This window comes from Ambystoma mexicanum, chromosome 11 (assembly GCF_040938575.1).
Source record: "Ambystoma mexicanum isolate Mex_15411 chromosome 11, UKY_AmexF1_1, whole genome shotgun sequence".
In the NCBI taxonomy this organism is placed as follows: domain Eukaryota; kingdom Metazoa; phylum Chordata; class Amphibia; order Caudata; family Ambystomatidae; genus Ambystoma; species Ambystoma mexicanum.
The window spans coordinates 1,121,172,925-1,121,192,395 of record NC_090934.1 but is presented as its reverse complement, the minus strand read 5'-3'; the positions used below and the strand labels follow the sequence as shown (position 1 = coordinate 1,121,192,395).

The window sequence follows — 19,471 nt, the reverse complement described above, 5'->3', positions numbered from 1 at the left end:
TCGACAACAATCCTGAATCCAGTAATATGTGATATAATTAAATTTGGTAACATCTCCGGCCTAAAGATCAGCCAAAGCAAGTCAATTATATTCCCGCTGACCGCAGAGACCCAAGAATTCCCAGACGACTTTGACTTCAAATGGGAACACACAAATGTCTGCTACTTAGACATCCAAATGGCCAAAGACCACCAAACTCTCTTCCAAGATAACTATGGTAAAGTAATTCAAACACTCCAGGGGAAAATTGACAGATGGAAGTCACTGCCACTCACCCTATGGGGACGTGTGTCGATAGTAAAAATGGTTATACTCCCTAAACTCCTCTATCTCTTTGTAAACCTTCCCCTACTGGTGCCCCAAAAACATCTCCAACGCCTGCGGAGCCTAGTCCTGGAACTCCTGTGGGCAGGCAAACCAGCCAGAATCACCTACAAGTCACTAATCCAACCAGTGAAAAAGGACGGCCTGGCACTCCCTGACTTTGAACGCAATTACTGGGCAGCAAAAACCCAATTCTTGGGTTACTATTACACCACGCACTTCGTCCGCCCCCATGTCCAGCTAGAGCAAGCTCTTGCATCCCCTAACCTGCTCAGAGCAGCTATCTTTGGCCAGACAGACACTCCGCACAACACTCTAAACACGGTTCTCTGCACCAAAGAAATATAGAAAAAAATTGTGCTGAAATGTGATATTCAGACCAGGTTCTCCCCTCTACTACTGATAAAATTAATTCCTGGAATTCCCCTGACTGCAGAGGAAGTCTATTTAAAGTGGGTCCACAAGTTAAAATTAAAAACTATGGGCGACCTTTTCTTCGAAGGGTACTTCCTCACTCCCCAACAGGCCAAAACCTGCGGAGCTACCACCGCTCTCGACACATTTATCTATTTCCGCCTCAGACGCTCCCTTCAAGCCATACTACCCTCGTTCCCGCAACAACCCACAACATGGCAACTACTGCATGGGGTTATCCAGTCACAAGGGGAGGGTAAACTAGTTTCAGTGCTATACAAATCATTTCTAACAGAAACATCCCCGAACCCGATAACACCCAAGGTGAGATGGGAAAAGGCCCTCCGGATGTCAATTCCAGACGAGGAATGGGAATACATTCTAGCACAAACCCAGAAGGTATCGCTAAATACAAGATATAAATTAATACACCTAAAATTCATTCATCAAGTGTACCATACCCCCACCAGAATTCACCACTACCACCCCTTGACCCCCTCCCTGTGCGGTTGCTGCGGCGCTCCGTCCGCGGACTTCGTCCACCTCACATGGTCTAGCCCAGCCATACAACAATTCTGGGAAGCGATACTCGAAAAGACAGCCGCAATAGTAAGCATACCCATAGAGCCCCACCCCAACATCACTCTCTTGGGACTCACCAAACACCTTCCCCCCACAACACGCAAACTAGGAGGGCTGTTGCTACTGTTGGCAAGCAGGAGAATCGCAATGTCATGGGGAAAAGGACCCACACCGACCATACAGCAATGGTTGAAAGACATATCATACTGTCAGGACACAGAATCAAACTTTATCAAGCTATTTACCCTTACACGCTCAGACACCCGATATATGGGGCCCCTACATCGCTTACTTGATGTCCGCCGAGAACAGTGACTCTTCAAGGGAAACATCCCAGAGCCCCAACAGAATCCCACGGGCACACATCCCAACCAGAGAACGCCGATGAACTGTTAATGACTACTAACTCATGCACGGGTGCATCCTCGGGGGTCGGGGCGTGGGAGGGGGAAGCGGTATACGAAGCACATGTTACTCCCATGTTTCTTTGTTATATTTTCCTTTGATTATTGTATCATCAGTTGAATATACAAAAATTAAGGTTTAAAAAATAAAAGAAGGATGGTTTGATATAGGCATGTTTAAATCCTTTCTCAAATCAGCGAAATGAGATCAAGAAACCACCAATTTCAGGTGGCACTGCAGTTCCTGAAAGCGGTTAGGTTTTTATTTTACCTAATGTTATACGATACAACACTTCCTTTTTCACAGTTCCATTGCAAAGGGAATGTTATTTAAATACGGTAGGGTGAAACTTCACTTAAGCTTTTAATTTGTTGAGTTAAATCACAAGGACAAGAATGAGGTGCCTGTAAGGTCTCAGGACTGCCCTTTTCTTGCAGTGTCAACTGGTTAAAAGTGGGAGGCGCTAGGTATCCAGCGCATCAGATTCTCCTCAGCCCCATAGTGTACAGCTAAGAAGTTGTTCCGCTGCTCTGGTTCTCTTCTAACCAGTTTAGAAAATCCATTGTGAGGTCAGCTCTCGTCCCCTTCTGCACATTGTGGTGCAAATTAATTCAGCCAAACGGGATGTATGTCAGGAGGCAGTAAGAAATAATCAAATTCTCTTTATTTATGGAAACATCTCCTTTTGGATTAGAATAAACACCACTCACACAGGATCGTTTGACACTACATTTGGGATTAGACGAGCACTTAGATAGGTTTCCTTAATTTTCACACACCCACACTTCTTCCTTCTTGCTTCCAGTAGCCCATTGAACTTGATGCATCACTAGAGGGATTTGTCAGCTGCAAACCAGGCCCTCCCTGGAGTGTGGACTGATACTGAGCCGAAACATTATTTTCAATATAATTCTTTAAAAAAAAATATTCTAACTTGGAAAATGACATATAAGAATATACCAAATTTGAAGATGTCATTTTCATTTTTTATCACTATCTGTTTAATGGCGTTATTAAAATATGCAAATTATGCACAAAGTGGAGATTTTAATATATAATAGTTACATTCGCAAAAATCTGTTTTCCAATGTTACTCGTTCTAATTTCAAGTCAAACTTTACTACACATTTAGCTTAATTTCATCTGTTTGGGGTGATTATTATCAGTACTAAGCATCTGTGTGTGATCTATTCTCCATTAATTAAAACCTAATGAAACAAGTGCATCTTGTTTGTTGTCTTAGATGCTTTCCAATGTTAAGAATTAATGGACCTCTCTGGGCATCTGTTTCTAAAAATGTGCTTAATTTGCCCCTTAAATGTTAATTTGTAAACTTTTTTTCCAGATATGGCCTTTGTTTTGGCCTTGAGTTCACTTATAATGCTTGCATTTAATATCATTTTGGTAGTTTGGAACTAGGACCTATATAAACACAGCTCTTCTCATCTCCCATGCATTGATCTATGTGATATGTTGTATTGTATTTTGTATTGTATTTTATTGTTTTATATAGCGCCTTTCCAAGACGCTTTACAGTTAACAACAAAAACACATCAAACATGGAACAGTAGAAGCAATAAAAGTATACATGAATCAAACCATAAAATCGTCATTTAGAACAGTGTGCATGTAAGAAAGGAGAGGAAGGGGGTAGGGAAGGAAAGAGAAGGAAAGAGTAATGAGTGAAGTGAGCAACAGGAGAGACGTGAAAAGATAAAAATAAGGAGAACAGGGAGAGGGTATTAGAAGGAAGGTGAGAATGGAGAGAGGGGGAAATGTGTCAGGGAGGGGAGTGAAGAAGAAGTTCTTTCAATGAGGAGCGGAAGGAGGAATAGGTGGGGGAGGTGTGGATAGAGAGAGCTAGGGAGTTCCAGTGTAAGGGGACAAGGAGCTGATATGTTATGTTAATACAGGTCTGGGAATGTTGGTTTCTTGAGAGCTGATTAATGGATATTTTTGGCACAAAAAATATATTTTAATTCAATTTAAGTTTACAGAATGTCAGTGTTACCTTATAGGTAGTCTATAAAATTAAGAGAAAAACTTTAATTTAATCCAGTTTTGCCTGTAGTTTAGTTTATATATTTCTATAGTGCCTCAGAACTGGCCTGAGGGCATATGGGCGCTAGAAACAATAAGATCACAAACAAACATACCACACATACAAATCTTGGGGTAAAACATATTCCCAGAAATCAAGAAATGAATGCCACAGACCTTCCAAAATTAAAAATGGCAAAGAACCAATCCTAGTTAATCCAAGACGATTTTTAGTTTATAGACTGAAATATTAATATATTTGCACAGACTCAGAAAACAAGGGAGATTAGTCTGGCCACAACCAATAATGATAGTCTTTGTTTACCCCTTGGCATCAGTCCTTGACTTGAACCCTACGTAAGAATCTAATGTCTTGGCCTCTGACACAACCAGGGCCACTCTATTACGCAGCCAGAATAGGACCTTGTTTCTCAGTGCTTCTCAGGTTTCCTGTCTCTCCGGTCTGTGCACATTAGTAATAATAAAGTTTATGTGAAACTTAATTAAGTTTGGATCTGAAATCTTTGGCATTTTAGCTTTCTTAATGCGAATCTCTTTTTGAAAGGGAAAATCGGCCAAATTATCCCAGGCATGCTTCAAATAAATAAGAGTGTGCCGAAAAAGAGACTGCAGACACAAACATTCCAGGGGGGGTTTGGGGGAGGTAACCGTGGCAACAGTGATTGATGTTTATTATTTTCAACACCACCAATTACCTTACTATCGCAAGCAGTCGAGGTAAATTGAACCAGTGTGGCCAGCATATAAGAGTGTGCCTGTATAACAATCAAGTCACATAGGCTTGTGATGTAATCTCATCAAAGGATTTTACCCATATGCTAATGTCCATATTGTTCTTACATTGGTTGAGGTCAAAGATGATTTTCTCTTTGATAAACTTCTAGGTATTAAAGACAGTTTGGCTATTATCAGATCCCTTATTTACCATATGAGACTATGTAAGCACTTCCGTGTTGACATTCTCCATAGATTTCATAGGAGTCTGCACCACTTCATCCACAATTGCCAAGAGTTGAGATGGGTTGCCTGAAATGCCGGTCAGCCCACTTCTGGGGGCCACCCACAGCAGGTCCTAAAAATCTTTCCCACGGCCAACTTCAGTTTTAAACAGCTCCAGGTTAGTCATGGAGTAATCCATAAAAACACCCTTATCCAGAATAGTAGCCAGTCTTTCATCCTGCAGCCGCTACCTTCTGCGTGCCCTCCTTTTCGGGACTTCAGAGACATGACTTGTACAAGCCATCATATGATTAGTGGGCGAGCAATATTCTTGATGTAAGAGATCCATTGTTTTTGGTTCACAGCTCTATTAGTAAAGATTTCAGAAAGAAAAGGACGGCAATACTAGCGAAGTAGCGATCCACGCAGATGATACATGTGAGCAATTTGCTTGCAGGGGACCAGAAAGGGGAGTCAACGTGCAAAGCTTGCAACAAACAATAGCTTATTCATACACCAAACCAGCCACAAGCCAGGCAATTACTAATCTACATTAGACATAAGCAGAGATTGCCCCTAGCCATAAACCCAGGCCCTGCTGCACTCCACACCACACTGCTTACATGGAGTGGTAAACCTTAATGCAGCGTTGAACAAAAGAAAGGCTGGGAAAAAAGCTTCCAATACTAGAAATGAGCCACCCACAGACCCCTCAGGCTACTCAAGCCATGTGCCGCAGCCAGGAAACCGCACGGGCTAGGACCCTGGACGCCAGGACCCATCCGGTTCTGTCCCATACAGCACTGCAGTGATTTCTGTACGTTGGAGGTCCGGCTCCAGCTCTGCTCTGGATGGAGGCTCGATGATGGGCACCTCCAGGCTAGAGGAAAGGCCCACACCTGTGTGCGCTTGTGAACAGCCACTTCCAACGCTTCCCTGTCGCCAAGGAAAGGAGGGAAGTCCTGTCTGTAATAGTAATGAAACGATATGTTGGTCTATCAACAGTTAACTGTAATTCTGGTGTGATTTAGAATGAGCACTCTGACTTCATAATTATCTTTATTATTTTTTCATTTTCTTTTGCAAAAGCACTAAAGTAGTAAAGGCCTTGCCTCCCAAGTTGTCTTCAAAGGTATCAAACATATTGGAACCACTGGAAAAGGTTGTCGTTATTTCAGTATGCTTAAAAATCTTATACTGTTTTTTGCACTTCATTTCTGTTGTCTTTAAAGAAACATGGCTATTGCATAGTTTGAGTGAACAGCGGGAGAGAATGTGTTGTCTACTATCCCATCCTCTATTGAGTATCGATGAATGATTATGTATAAAACCTTTAAAGTTGTAATATTGTAATAATGCATTTATGCTTCACCATTGTTTCTCTGCAGAATGCTGTGCTGGACCTTAAAATAACGTCATCAACTGTGGGTGACAAAAATATTGACAAAAGTCCAACGAAAACTAGGCACCCTCGAAAGGTCGATCTGCGAGCTCGATACTGGGCCTTTTTGTTCGATAATTTAAGACGAGCAGTAGATGAGATTTACGTGACCTGTGAATCCGATCAAAGTGTGGTGGAGTGCAAGGTAAACGCTCATAACTAGAAGAGCTTTGTCCACAATGCTTTGGTTTGCTACTGTCTCTACTTTAATTTAGGACCTGTTAAACGGCACATTGGAGTGTGATGAAAATTCTTCTGCGATCTTGGATGGAGGCAATACCCTTTCAACTTGTTACATTGTGTCAAAGTTAAATGGGTTCGGTCAATTAAAGCAACAAGGAATTTCAAAACAATACTTTTATAACATTTGCTTGAAATATCGCTGGACAATATATAGTATGTAAATTCTACAGTCAGTTATGGTAACAGCTTGAGTAAGTGGCAAATGTAATACTGGAATCTACTAATCCAAAATATTTTTAGCCTAGTAGATCTTTTGTACTTGAAAGATGCCTTCTTTTCTCCTCGAGCCCAACTCCAGGGTTCCATTAGGTGAGAAACTGAACCAGCTGAGGACATTCAGCCAATATAATCCACATGTGGTAGAATAGTTTGCCAAAAGGAGCCAGGGCTCTACCTCTTACACATACACTCATAGGGTGGCCAAGGTATTAGACCACACGACTCTACCAGGCTTACAGGACCAAGAAATTGTTAACACGACAATACCACTCTTCTGTACTTCTTACACACAAGATGGAGAACCCCACCTCTTGACCACAAACACCCAGCTCTTGACTCAGTGACTCACAGGCTTTGGGAAAGGTCACAGGCCACTCCTCCTACAGTGTCTGCCCTTTCCAACTCCCCTCTAACCCAGAGACACAGAGATTTGATAAATGGTAGAGGTTATAATGAATGCGTAAAATAACAGCATAGCGCTCTGATTATCATCTGTTTCAGGGGATGGATAACTTCTGTTTCTACCATTGTGGAGAATTGTAGGGCTTGTAACTACTTTCTGGGAAATATAATGTATGTTTTATTGTATAGTACCCGTCTGCCACTATTAAAAGTCAAACAATGTTATAACTGCCTTACTGAGGGAGACTGAAATGTGCCTTCTGGATAAAACCCTAGTTTCAAGTATCGCATCAATTACGAGGGTTTAAAATAAATTCCTCAAAAGCCTTCCCATGCTACCTCACAGAACCCCTAACACTGTATTACAAATTGAGACTGATCTTTCGCCCTCTGCTGTAATTGTTCTGCCTCTATAAAAATGAATGGTTTTAACAACTCACACATTGATAGTTGTTGTGAAGTATATTCACAGGACATCACTAGTAAGATCGAATTAGTTAATATGCCTCGGATTTGTTAATAGGCCTTGCATGTTAAAATGTGCTGCTTATAAAAGATACACAAAAAGGTCTGTGAGCCACTCTACCAATGACTAACACTACCAAATAACCTGTTCTATAGGAAAGTGCCCACTAAGGAGGGTCTACAACCACGTTGTAGCTCACTGTACCTTTCACAGAGGACAAATATCCATTTGCACATCAGTCTTTATCCTACCCAGAAAGGCAGTCCAGCACCAAAATGCTAGGCAATTGTCCTCTGAACAAGAGAACCAACATGTCAGGACTCACCATCTGGGCTGTCTCTGATCGTGGATATATCCAGAAGCAGGTGAACCGAGTTAGGCAGCAGAACTCGTAAGGTAGATTACGAGTTCTTCCTACCAATGTACCCCTCTGTCATGTATAAATAACAAGCAGAGGGATCTATTAACCAGAAGATTAAGGGACACACCACCGGACACCACCAGCTGCAAAGCAAAAGTACAGGTTATTATTCAACCCGACAGGAGAACTAATATAGAACAAGGTTGCTAGCGGGCTGACCTTATTATGAAGGAATCCCCGAATGGGTTGATAGCAGATGATGGTTACAACCAGTAGGACTCCTTTTGTAAGCCCAATGGAAGCGTTTGCGAGGAGTGAGCGTGTGCCTGTAACAATAGCTTATAATGAGTAAAGAGAAAGAGAGTGCCTGAAGAGCAGGATCGAGTACCGTGGATCAGCTGACAAGGGAGCAAGCAGGAGCAAGGTCAAAAGGCAAAGCACTGGTTGTAAACGAGAAACAGGATAGACAAAAACACAAGAAGGTTCCCAGAAAAATACTGCAATCAGAAGCACCGGACAGAAGCAAAGGCAGTCTTTAAGACTGTTGTGTCACGTGACTGGGAGAGCCGTGGTTTCCCAATCGAGTGTGTGACGTATGGTATGATAGGGGTTCCATCGTTTCCAGGATCACCCCCAATGCGCACGGAACAGTGCTCTCTGACTGTAGTGTGAATGCCTTTTCCGTGCACTACAATGCCCACCAGTACGTTTTGGATGAGTCATAGCATGGGTGTGGATTAAGGGTGACCCTAGATGTGGATATGGGCGGTTTCTTAGTAGCTCGTGTGTGGGATGCCCTAGCAGCTAACTTAAGCGGATTCCTGACAGAACAGCAACCCCAGACTCTTGTTTTCTGCCTAGTCAGGCCTCATCAGTGAGGTGAAGCTGTTAAGCACAGTGAGCAAGTGTGCCACGTCTGGATTACCCTGGGTAACTTAGGGTGAAATCCAAAGTTCCTAAAAATGCACAAAAAGTCTGAGAGCCCCTCTACCGAGGACACACACGGCAAAAAGTCGAACTCAAAGTTGTAGGGGCAGGTGGAACAATCTCTAAATCAACAACAAAGACAGCCAGTGGAAACAACGCCCCAAAAGTGTCCTCCATAAAAACTTCACTTACACTGCCATGTACGGCTGTAATTGATGTTGCTGCTGGTGAGGCACGATTGACTGAACGGCTAAAAGCCGATTACTTACGTATACAAGAACTCTTGGAAGCCAGTTACATCAAGAAATATGCTAACACTCCGAGGATCAAACAGAATACAGCTCAAATGAGCCATGCACCCTCAAAAGAAAACATGTCCCAAAGTTTGATCCAAGAGCCACTGCCTGGACAAACTATGGCAAACTCAAACTCTAGACCGCAAATTACCAAACAACAAGTGGAATCTAGAGTCGAAGTAAATCGGAATCCTCAAAACATGTTACAAGAGGATCACGTGAAAGTAAACACAACAGCCTGTCCGCAAACATTGTTACCAACTGGCCAAACCGAAAGAGAGCTAAATATCAAAGAAAACTTGTCAACAGTCGCCAGTGTGCAGATTCATAACAATGTACTTGCGGCAACCTCGATTGCTTTATTACCTTTGATGAAGTTCTACGAGACAATAAATGACTCAATTCAAGATCAAAGCTCACTATTAGTAACGATTAACAACAAGCTGTTGATTTTAGAAAAATTCACTAAAAGCCTCACGCAAAGAATTGATTATGAAACAGAAACATCTAGACAATGGGAATCTTATATAAACGAGATAACAAAGCGTGAAGCCTGTGAAAAGACAGACCTACTCGAAGCCGTGATTGAATGCTCGAAGTGGATGAGACACAATGTATCCACTCGACAAGCATGCAACCTTTACATATGTCACTGTCAAGCAGAGACAGTGAAAACGAATCTGTTACCCAGTGTCACATCTCCACTGGCTATCAATACGACCACAAAATCTAAAACATCTGCTGTGCAAAATGAAGGAAATAAAGACTCCCAGCATATACGATCCAGAGAGGAACATCCAAGCCCTGCTGGCAGGATACCCCCAGAGAAAGTTGGAACAGGCGTCGCTGTACGCTGCCATGATGCCCGCTCCCGGGGAGCCGGTTCAAGCCCTGCGTCCCCGAAAGCGGACATCCAATCCCCAAGGAAGGACACAGCAACCCCATATAGGGGCCCTTTGGACAGTGTCCTGGCGCCTATGGCGCCAGGCTCATAAAAGACATCAGTCCTGGCGCCATAGGCGCCAGGCTCATTATGGGAGTGCTTGGGTGCACTTACCTGATGCAGACCATGCTGCAGGATCCCGGCCTCCTTGAGGCCTGAAAGGAACTACTTTACCTGTGGGACTAATTTACCATCCGGGCGTGGTCGGGGAAGGATACATACCTGATTGGAGGAAGGATACATACCTGGAACTTCTTCCAAGGCTATTTAAACCCCGCCCGAACAGCCACACGTGCTTCGCGTTTTCTGCATCTAGCAGCTGGACGCTCACCGTGTCTGCTCCTGCATCCTGACTTCTGCCACGCCTGCCAGCATCCTGGATCACCTGCAAAGGAAGAGAAGAAAAGAACAGAAGAAGGAAAAGTCCTTACCTGCTAAATCCGCATCCCGGAGACATCTCGCCGACAACCCTGAAAAGGAAAACTTTTATTTAAAAGCTCATTGCGTCGATCGCTGCAGCGCCGCATTCCACTCACCTTTACAGGGCGCCTCCATGTTCAGCAGCGATCATCCGGATTCGCAGTCACGCCCCAGCGCCTAGGGAGAAAAAGACCAGAACAAAAGGTGAGAGAGAGAAGGGAATAAGGAAAGCTAAATCTCCATGTTAAGACTTACCTGTTGATTCATTCCCTCTTCATTTCGGGTCCGCGCAGCATCCTGGCATTTCCGGACCCTGGCCCCTAAGGGGAAAAAAAGACATCAGCGTTAATGAGCGACATTACCAAAAAACGCTCATTAAAGACTTACCTGATTTCTACAAGGATTTCACCTCTCATCTCGGGTCAGTGCCTGTTCCCCGGCATTCCGTACCCCGGCCCCTATGGGGAAAAAGACACTAGCATTAGTACATTAATGCATGGACACAAGGGGAACCTCTTATCAAAAAACTTACCTGGAAGCCAAGCAAGTTTGGTTCTCACCAATCCGAAAATCCAGTGAAGTAACTGGATACCAACGCGCCCCTGCATCAGAAGCAGGATGGAGAGCTCGTCCTTCCAGACCCTAAGGTGAGACGCTACGAGGAAGCACAGAAGGGTTTCGAGGAGGGTGAGAGGGGAAAGTGGGAGGCTGATTGCATTACCCCGCAGACAGTTAATCCCCTATTTTCACCTACAGAAGGATACTTCTGCGAGCCAGACAAGCCAGATTTGGGGGCCCGGTCCAGTCCGTTTTCTGAACCCTGCGCATCACCTTAGAAGTGGTCAGCAGCGCGAACCAGGCCAGCGCCTCCGTGGGAGTCAAGTGAGCGTAACATATGCCAAGTGAACTCAAACTGCAACTCCAGCTGGAAATGACAAAGAAAAACCAGGTACTTGATTCAAGCAAAGCCGATGACAACAAATAAAGCCTCAGTTGGAATTTTTACTGGAGCTGCCTCATCAATACTGAAACCAGCTGATTTAAACTCTACCGCAAAAGCCAAACCAAATGATCCTTCTCGAAAAAGTAATAGAAAACCAGCAGCAAAAAGAGCCCAAACAAGTAATGCGAAAAAGTTTATTCGAAATCTTACATCTCCCCCTCGGATTAAGCTATTTGATCGCAACGATAAGGCTGGGAAAACATCTAACCAACTGGCTCTTGAACAAACTGAGCCAGCCGCGACTCAAATAACTTCAAAATCAAATAAAAGACCTAGACTAGAAGCTGAAGATTCCGAAGTGTCAAACTCCGGGACCTCAATTGATTTATGTGAATCTTCAACCTATTCCGTAGATGAAGAGGTGGAAATTGTCATAGAAATAAAAAGCAAGGCCGACAAGAAACGCAGTCCAAAGACCTGAAAATTCTAAAAACATTATCAAAAGACCATCTTAAAGAAGATGAATTAAACCTGAGAGATCGAACGTGAAATCAGGTAATATGGACAGTGGACAAGGCAAAGAGAAAGATCAGATACCGAGAAAAGACATTATCCACATGATTTCCCAGATATCTTCAAAATTAAATCCTAGACAAACAAAAGGACAACTGTTAAAAGAAGAATTCTCAGCAACAAAATCTGCGAAAAGGCAAAGAGCAAATTCAAAAAACGAAGTGTGGAAAATACAATTAGAGAACATCTTAGAAGAAAGAAACGAGGAGGTGAATCTAAACAGGAATAACATAATGAAGTTACTGTACAGTATTCCTGCTCTCTGGACCATAAAATCAGATGGCATCGCGATCGTTGAGTATAAATCGGAAAGCCGTTTAGACTGGGTAATCCTGCATATGTGATCAAAATTTGGCGCAAAATCCATAATAGAAGCCAAAGACGATTTGATGTACTTTGGTTTGGATGTTGAACCACACATGGATCCGGAAGAGATGCACCCAGCGAGAGAAAAATTGCAAACAACGCACACTTCGCACGAACTAAGAAGGCAAGACCAGTGGAATCGATTTAATGACCTTCCTGATTCTACCGTGCAACAGCAGCAAAAGTAGTCTAACCCCCATCACACCCGACACAAGGCAACTCATCAAAATCACAACTAGCATAAAAAGGAAGTGACTAAGGCTGCTCACCTGCTGACGTCCTGGAACACCCGAGGCTTTACCCGTTTGCTTCAAGACAACTCTCCGATAAACGACAATAATTTCATAATTTGTCTTCAAGAGACATGGCTGCGCGCAATTCCAACCTGTGACTGTTATTCAATATACCAAAATGCTGCAGGAAGACATTTATTTGGGCGTCTATATTCAGGATTCATTACCATGCTTAAACACAACAACAGCTGGAAAGTATTAAGTTCTTGTAACCCAAATTTATTTATACAAGTTACTACTCTGGAACAAAGTAACCTGAATTTATCAAATCCAAAACAGTTATCAATTATAAATTTATACTGGAATCCAGCAATGATTTCACAAAATTAATTCATTTTTGCAGTAATCAAACAAATTGATAAAGTATTATTGATCTTTGAAGATCCATTTATATTAATTTGTGGTGATCTAAACTTCTCATGTTTCAACGAAGCTTACATGCTGATCACTGCAACAGAAACTAACCAGTCAGAAACTCGGATAAATCGTGGCCAACGCTGGTCAGATGAGATGGCCTTGAGACTATGTGAAATGTTAAACTGATGTATTACAGGTGACATCCCAGCTGCAAAAACATGGCACAGAGGCACCAGTACTAAGACACTTAATTACAAAATTGTCAAATTAACAACAGAAAAAACGCTGAAAAGTGATCACGACCCCCTAATGCTATTCTGGCAGTGGCCCAGAGAAGACAGTCCTGTTAGATACATTCCAACCCTTGCCATAAATAATGGAAACAACAGACTTCGAATAAATGTAAACCAAATAATAAACTTGACATCCACAATAGAGTGCTGTAAAGAAAATGGAATCGGAGTAAATTATGAACCGTTGCTGCAACAATTTTAAACAAAAATCATTGGTAACAAAACGGAGATACTGCTGCCAGAACATCCCTACAGTACTACAGTAGGTGAAGCAACAAAAAAAAACTGGCAAAAGACCTCAGACTCTTAAGGAAATCGAAAACTAAAGACCACACAGATTTGATATAAAAACGACGCCAACGTTACCGGAACTGGCTTAAATCCTTTAACACAATCCGAGATCAAGATCAAGCCGAAAATATGTTACGGCAAATTTTGTTAAAGGATAGCCGACACATATGGGAAATAATAAATACCGGCCAGTTAAAGCAAACTTTTGCCATGTCAAATGGGGTAAACGCAGCAAATTGGGTCAAACATTTCTCGACTGTCTTCATGACTAAAATACCTACAGAAACGTCATCTTAACCTCAGATAACATCGAGTTGGTCTGTGACGGAATCACACGAAAACATAGAAAAGGCCATTCAAAAACTAAAACATTCAAGAGCCCCGGGTCCTAATGGCATTTCAAATGTAACACTCAAACAAAACAAATCGCAATGGGCTTCTTTCATCAAGATCTTGTTTGAGCAGATTGCAGGAACCAAAACACTTCCAGACACCTGGAGACAAGGAGTGATTGTGCCGGTGTTCAAGAAGGGCGATCGAAACGATCCTGCAAACTATCATCTGATTGCCCTTCTTGATACCGTGGGTAAAGTGTTTGCAACATTCCTGCAAGAAAAATTGGCAAAATGGGCAGAAGGTGACAGATAAGCGGCAAACGGGCTTTACCAAAGGAGTAGGAGTCGAGTTAAATCTGATGTTACTCAACATAGCTAAATTAGAAGCTCTGAAGAACAACAAGCAACTATTTCTTGCGTTTATTGATTTAAAACAGGCTTTCGACTGTATTAGTAGACAGACTTTATGGAGTAAACTGAAAGCCTGGGGATGTCCAGACAACTTACTACAGCCAATAATGGCATTATATTCAAACAGATCGATCAGAGTAAGGCTAAACAAACAAGGAGACTTAACGGAAGGAATACAGACTGAAAAGGGAGTGAAACATGGATGTCCTTTAGCGGCACTCCTGTTTAAACTGTTCATCTCAGATCTACCAAAGGCCTTAATGCAACCAAGGACCTTCCCTCCAAAAGTCAACGGCGAGCAAATCAGCTGGGTTATCTATGCTGACGATATCGTGCTCTTATATCAAACACAAATAGGCCTACAAAGACTACTTACAGCGCTATCTGACGAAAAATACAAAAATCAAAGATATCCTTTGGTTGGAAATTTCAACTTCGATCCAAGATTTTTACCTGGAAGGTAAACAACAAACCCATGCAACAAACTGATAGAATACGCTATCTAGGAGTTATTTTCAACACATCAATACGGGAATGGAGCTGGAAGCAAGACCTGCTGTCAAGATTGCAGATGTTGTCTTACAAGGAGCCAAGTTGCATGCCACGTTCGGCAATTTTACACTGTCTTCGGTATTAACATTCTATCTGCAAAAAGTAGTCCCTGCAATAACCTTTGGCAGCGAAGCTGGATGGAACATCAACGCACAATTTTGGGTTCAGCTAGAAGCAATACTCTGGCGTAAAGTGTTGAAACTCCCCCAAAGCGTATCAGTGATCGCCATTCGTCATGAGCTAAGTATAGAATCACTATACGGTACAGTCTTGTGGAAATCTATAACAACATTGCGCAAGATGCGACTTTACCCAACAGTGAAACCCTATGAGATTCTAAAAGTGAAACCAACGCACATCTTGAATGACCTGTTTAGCATCTGGGAAGAGAAACTATTAAAGATACTAAAGGAAGCAGAGATACCTATGGAACAAGTGTTACACATGCCACAAATTGCAAAAAAGCGGATTCGCCGATGGAATTGGATCGTTAACGAGGAAAAACGTATGAAAATGAAGACAGCTTGTGAGTTTGGACTGTCTTTACACGAAATTGGTGTTCTTCCAAAATACCTAATCAAATTTCCTTCACGCTACCACCGAGATCAATTCATCAGATTGCGATTGAACCTTTACAAAACCAAAGAGATACTGACTCTGAAGCGAGACAGTAAAATAACAGATAATCTATGCCGCTTTTGCAACCACGCTCTTGAGTCCGCGAAACATTTGGTGAATGGCTGCACAGCAATCTCTGCCTTACGCACGCTACACATTGGGAAATATGCACCCAAATAGACAACATGGAGGTATGGTGGAGCTGTTTGATTTTCGGTGTGAATGAGCAATTGACTTGTGGAGTTATACATTTTATGGACAAAATTATGTCAGATTGTCCAAAAAACATTACTTCTTAGCTGATAATCTTATGACGTCTGTTGTGGCGTCAGCTAAGAAGCGTGCGTTGAAACATGTTAGCTGTGTTAGTTGTGACAAAAAGTTGTCTTACCACAAGATTTAATTGCCCAATACCTACCGGAGAATGCACCGCAAGGAGGCAACCAAACACAAACTCTGACATTACCCAATGGAGGCTGCCATTCTTGCATCACAGCAAACTGGTGCAAATAAAAGGGGTGCAGCGTAGGCCCCCTTTGTAAAAGCAGATCCTTGTAACACATTTCTGATGGGGAAGACAGAACCATATTGGTCTAGGAAAGAGACCCAATGGGATAAGGAGGGGAGGATAAGAAGGGGGACAGGAAGCAGGAAGATGTGGGTTATTCAGGTGAGGTCAGAGGAGGAGGAGATGATGGACCAAGTGACCAGCAGGAGGAAGAACCGCAGTACTGAGTGTGGAGGTGATTTAAAAAAAAGGGAGGTATTGGTTGGTTGGTGAGAGCAAGTGGTACTGTTATGAGTTGGCATGCAAACTGGGTGAATGCATGAGAGTGTTGGAGTGTAGAGAGTGAGTGGAAAGTGATTGTGGGAGTGAAAGGTGAGTGCCTAACTAGACTGTGGGTTGGAGCAGTGGTGTGGAGGAGGGAGTCTATTCTCAAAACGGTTCTGAGTCACAGGTAGGGATAAAACAGTCCTCTTGCTCTGTGAGCATACACTTTTATAAACAAAAAGACAGTCCGATATTTACATAGGTTTCACTAAACACTCTTCCCCCAACAAAAGTGGTATCAATTATCACAATATTTTATTAAGATTCTAAATTTCATAAAACAATCATAAAAATGATCATCATACATAAAACATATACATTATGCTTAACACCACACAAGTAGAAATACCATAAGTGAGTAAAGTTTGCAGATGTTCTTTAAGGATCTTACAATGTGTGTACAACTCACACTCTGATTCCTATGTCACACTACTAATGGCCTATTTCCTATTGGTGTAATACAAACAACCCGACTTGTACAAGTTTCTGTCCTTAAGATACAGTGATGTAGGACATTCTTCAGGGGAAATTGTCTTGTGCCGGAATTTAAAAAATTCTTCTTTCCTAGGGGAGAACTCTCTCTTCCCAATAATGAATCTTGGGCTTTTTCAGTTGTATGTTGCAGATTCCCGATTTCTTCAGGTATTCTAGCGTTTCCTTATTACTCCCTTCTCTATATCAATGCAGGGTTACGCTACAGTATGGCTGAACATCTTGATCCCAAGTGTTCTATAAGGATTCTTCCTATGTACTGGTGAGTACCAGACTCCACTACCCTTATAGGGTCAAGTACTTGTGAATACTTTCTCTTGACAACCAAAACCGCAGTGGCACCAATCCTGTGTCCCTGCTAGGAGGTTTTAAGCATAATGTATATGTTTTATGTACGATGATCATTTTTATGATTGTTTTATGAAATTTAGAATCTTAATAAAATATTGTGATAATTGATACCACTTTTGTTGGGGGAAGAGTGGAGGAGGGAGTAGCAGTGTTTTCAAGGGAAGAATAGTGGTGTGAAGAAGGCTGAGTAGTTGTGGTGTGGAGGGTATTGTTAGAGTAGAGGAAAGAGAGGTGAGCTGTAGGAAGGAGTAACATTGAATGGTGGCGGTAGGCTCTAGGAGAGATCCATACATCAGAGGGATAGAAAAGGAAGAAGTAGAAAGGAGTAGGCGAAAAGGTGGGTGTAGTTGAATGGAGGACAGTAGCGAGGAGTGAACAGCAGTAAGGGACAGGAAGGGAAACCTTAGGGCGTGAAAGGGGTGAGACCAAGGGGGGAGCTAGAATGTAGGGAAGGCACAACCCTATAATCCCTTTAGAACTAACAGAGATGATAGTGTAGGTCCAGCATAGGAGGGACTGGAGGGAGTTTATATAGATCCCGGATTACCTTTAGACCTTCATTTACAACCAACTAGATAGTAGAGATCAAAATGCTTCAGATACTAACCTGTGGGATACGGATGTCTGTGCTAGAGTGGAAAATGCTCCATCTAGTTGAGAAAGTGAGCGACGGCCCTCGCGCCCTGCTTGATTATTAAATAAAAACACTTTCACCAATTCTGGGAGTTGGAGTGTTCTTTGGGTAACCTGTGACAGTAATGAACGCACAAGATAAATACAAAATTAATAAAACAGTTCTCCGATTAAACAGTGTAAACTTGAATAGGCCAAGGGACCTTAGTCTGGATGGGGTGACACATCTAGGGAATTTGTCCCTTCTCCACCAAGGGGTAACCACCCCCTTTGGGATTAGGCAGGTGAGCCTGCTAAGCTTAACACCCCCTAGGGGACAGCTCAAGTGGGATCCCACGAGAGGGTGACTCCCTCTTAGAGGACAAGGACGCCACAGAAAGGGATTTTGTTCATCCTCCCTCATGTGAAAAGTCCCATATGTTTTTGAATATATGGGGATTGACAAGTATAATTGTATGTATGACCCTTTAGAAATGGCTAGTGTGGTTTCTGACCCCTGCATGAGACGCTCATCATGGGAAACATGGAAACAACGGATTATCCAATCTTGTTTGAGCTTGAAATGTAAAGACGACACAGGAGCAACACCAGAGGAGTCAGAAAGCGAAGAGGACGTCTCGCAGTGAGCCACCAGAGTGGGCGTCCTCCTGGAGGGAGGAGTCAGACAGCAGCTCGACGAAGAAGGCATCTTCCGCGGAGGAGTGTGAAGAATCATGCAGATCCCTCACTGAAACCCTGCCTAAAGTCTCCTGCCAGTTGGCCAGGGGAAGGCAGACGCTTCCAGATCCCAACCATGAGGGTGGTGTACTGTGGGAGGATTAGCTGGGTGGAGGCAGGGCCCACGGCAGTGAGAAGATTTTGTGGGATGAGACACAGTATTTTTCCTCTTAACAGGGAGACGCTTACCACTGCGCCAGATGAGGTTATGGCTTATTGCCATTTTAATGTCTCTCAACCTCCTATTAAATCTAAGGTGGTAAACCCTAAGGTTGTATCACCAAAGCATATTATACCAAAAGAATGAATCTTTTTGGTTTCTAAAATCAAATTCCCTCCTTAATACCAAGGGTACAGTACAATGAATGGTGGAAATGTTGTCTTCTCTAAACCATCTTCCTCTAGCAAAGTTACAACCTACAGTCCCTCTGTTAACATTACTGAGGACATTAAATGTACCCTTACTAATACCCAAGAAGTAAAACAATCTAACTTTGATGAAGTATTCTACATGCCCCAGAATCCTAGAGGGACTGAGACGGAGAAGAGGGCTGAAGAGGCATGGATATATAGTAGTCAGGCAATTAGGTGTAACAGCCTTTGCAAGGGTCAGGCAAGTGAAACTAATGGGAGAGAAGGAAGCAGCTGGAGCAGGAGTTGGAAGGCTGGCAATAGTAGTAGTAGATGAGCATGTGGCTGGCAATTCACAAGGAAGTGTGATCACAGAAAGGATGCCGGAATGTGGAGACAGCAGATTTCACTTGCAGGTTCTGAGAAGGTCCTGTGTTCTCAAAACCTGCATGGCCGTGGCTGCACAGAGGAAGATATGCTGAGAGTGGAGTTTTCCCCATGTGCTCTGTGTAGTTGTGATTGCAGAGCCTTGACTGTGCTGAAGTCCGAGGTCCATGTGAGGGCCAGTTTATCTATGTTGGAAGTTATTCCCTTATCCTTTAGACCAGGTAGGGAATTCC

At 42.8% G+C, this 19,471-nt stretch overlaps 1 protein-coding gene across 5 annotated transcripts in view; it reads left to right on the top strand.

The window, feature by feature from the left end:
• The window catches only part of SCAPER (S-phase cyclin A associated protein in the ER), a 4,210,252-nt gene that overhangs the window by 365,398 nt on the left and 3,825,383 nt on the right, over nucleotides 1-19,471 (top strand). For all 5 annotated transcript variants that reach the window (XM_069624455.1, XM_069624453.1, XM_069624454.1 and 2 more), the window contains exon 4: nucleotides 6,114-6,311. In XM_069624455.1, coding sequence (XP_069480556.1) covers nucleotides 6,114-6,311 — 198 coding nt within the window. The remainder of the gene's footprint in view (nucleotides 1-6,113; nucleotides 6,312-19,471) is intronic.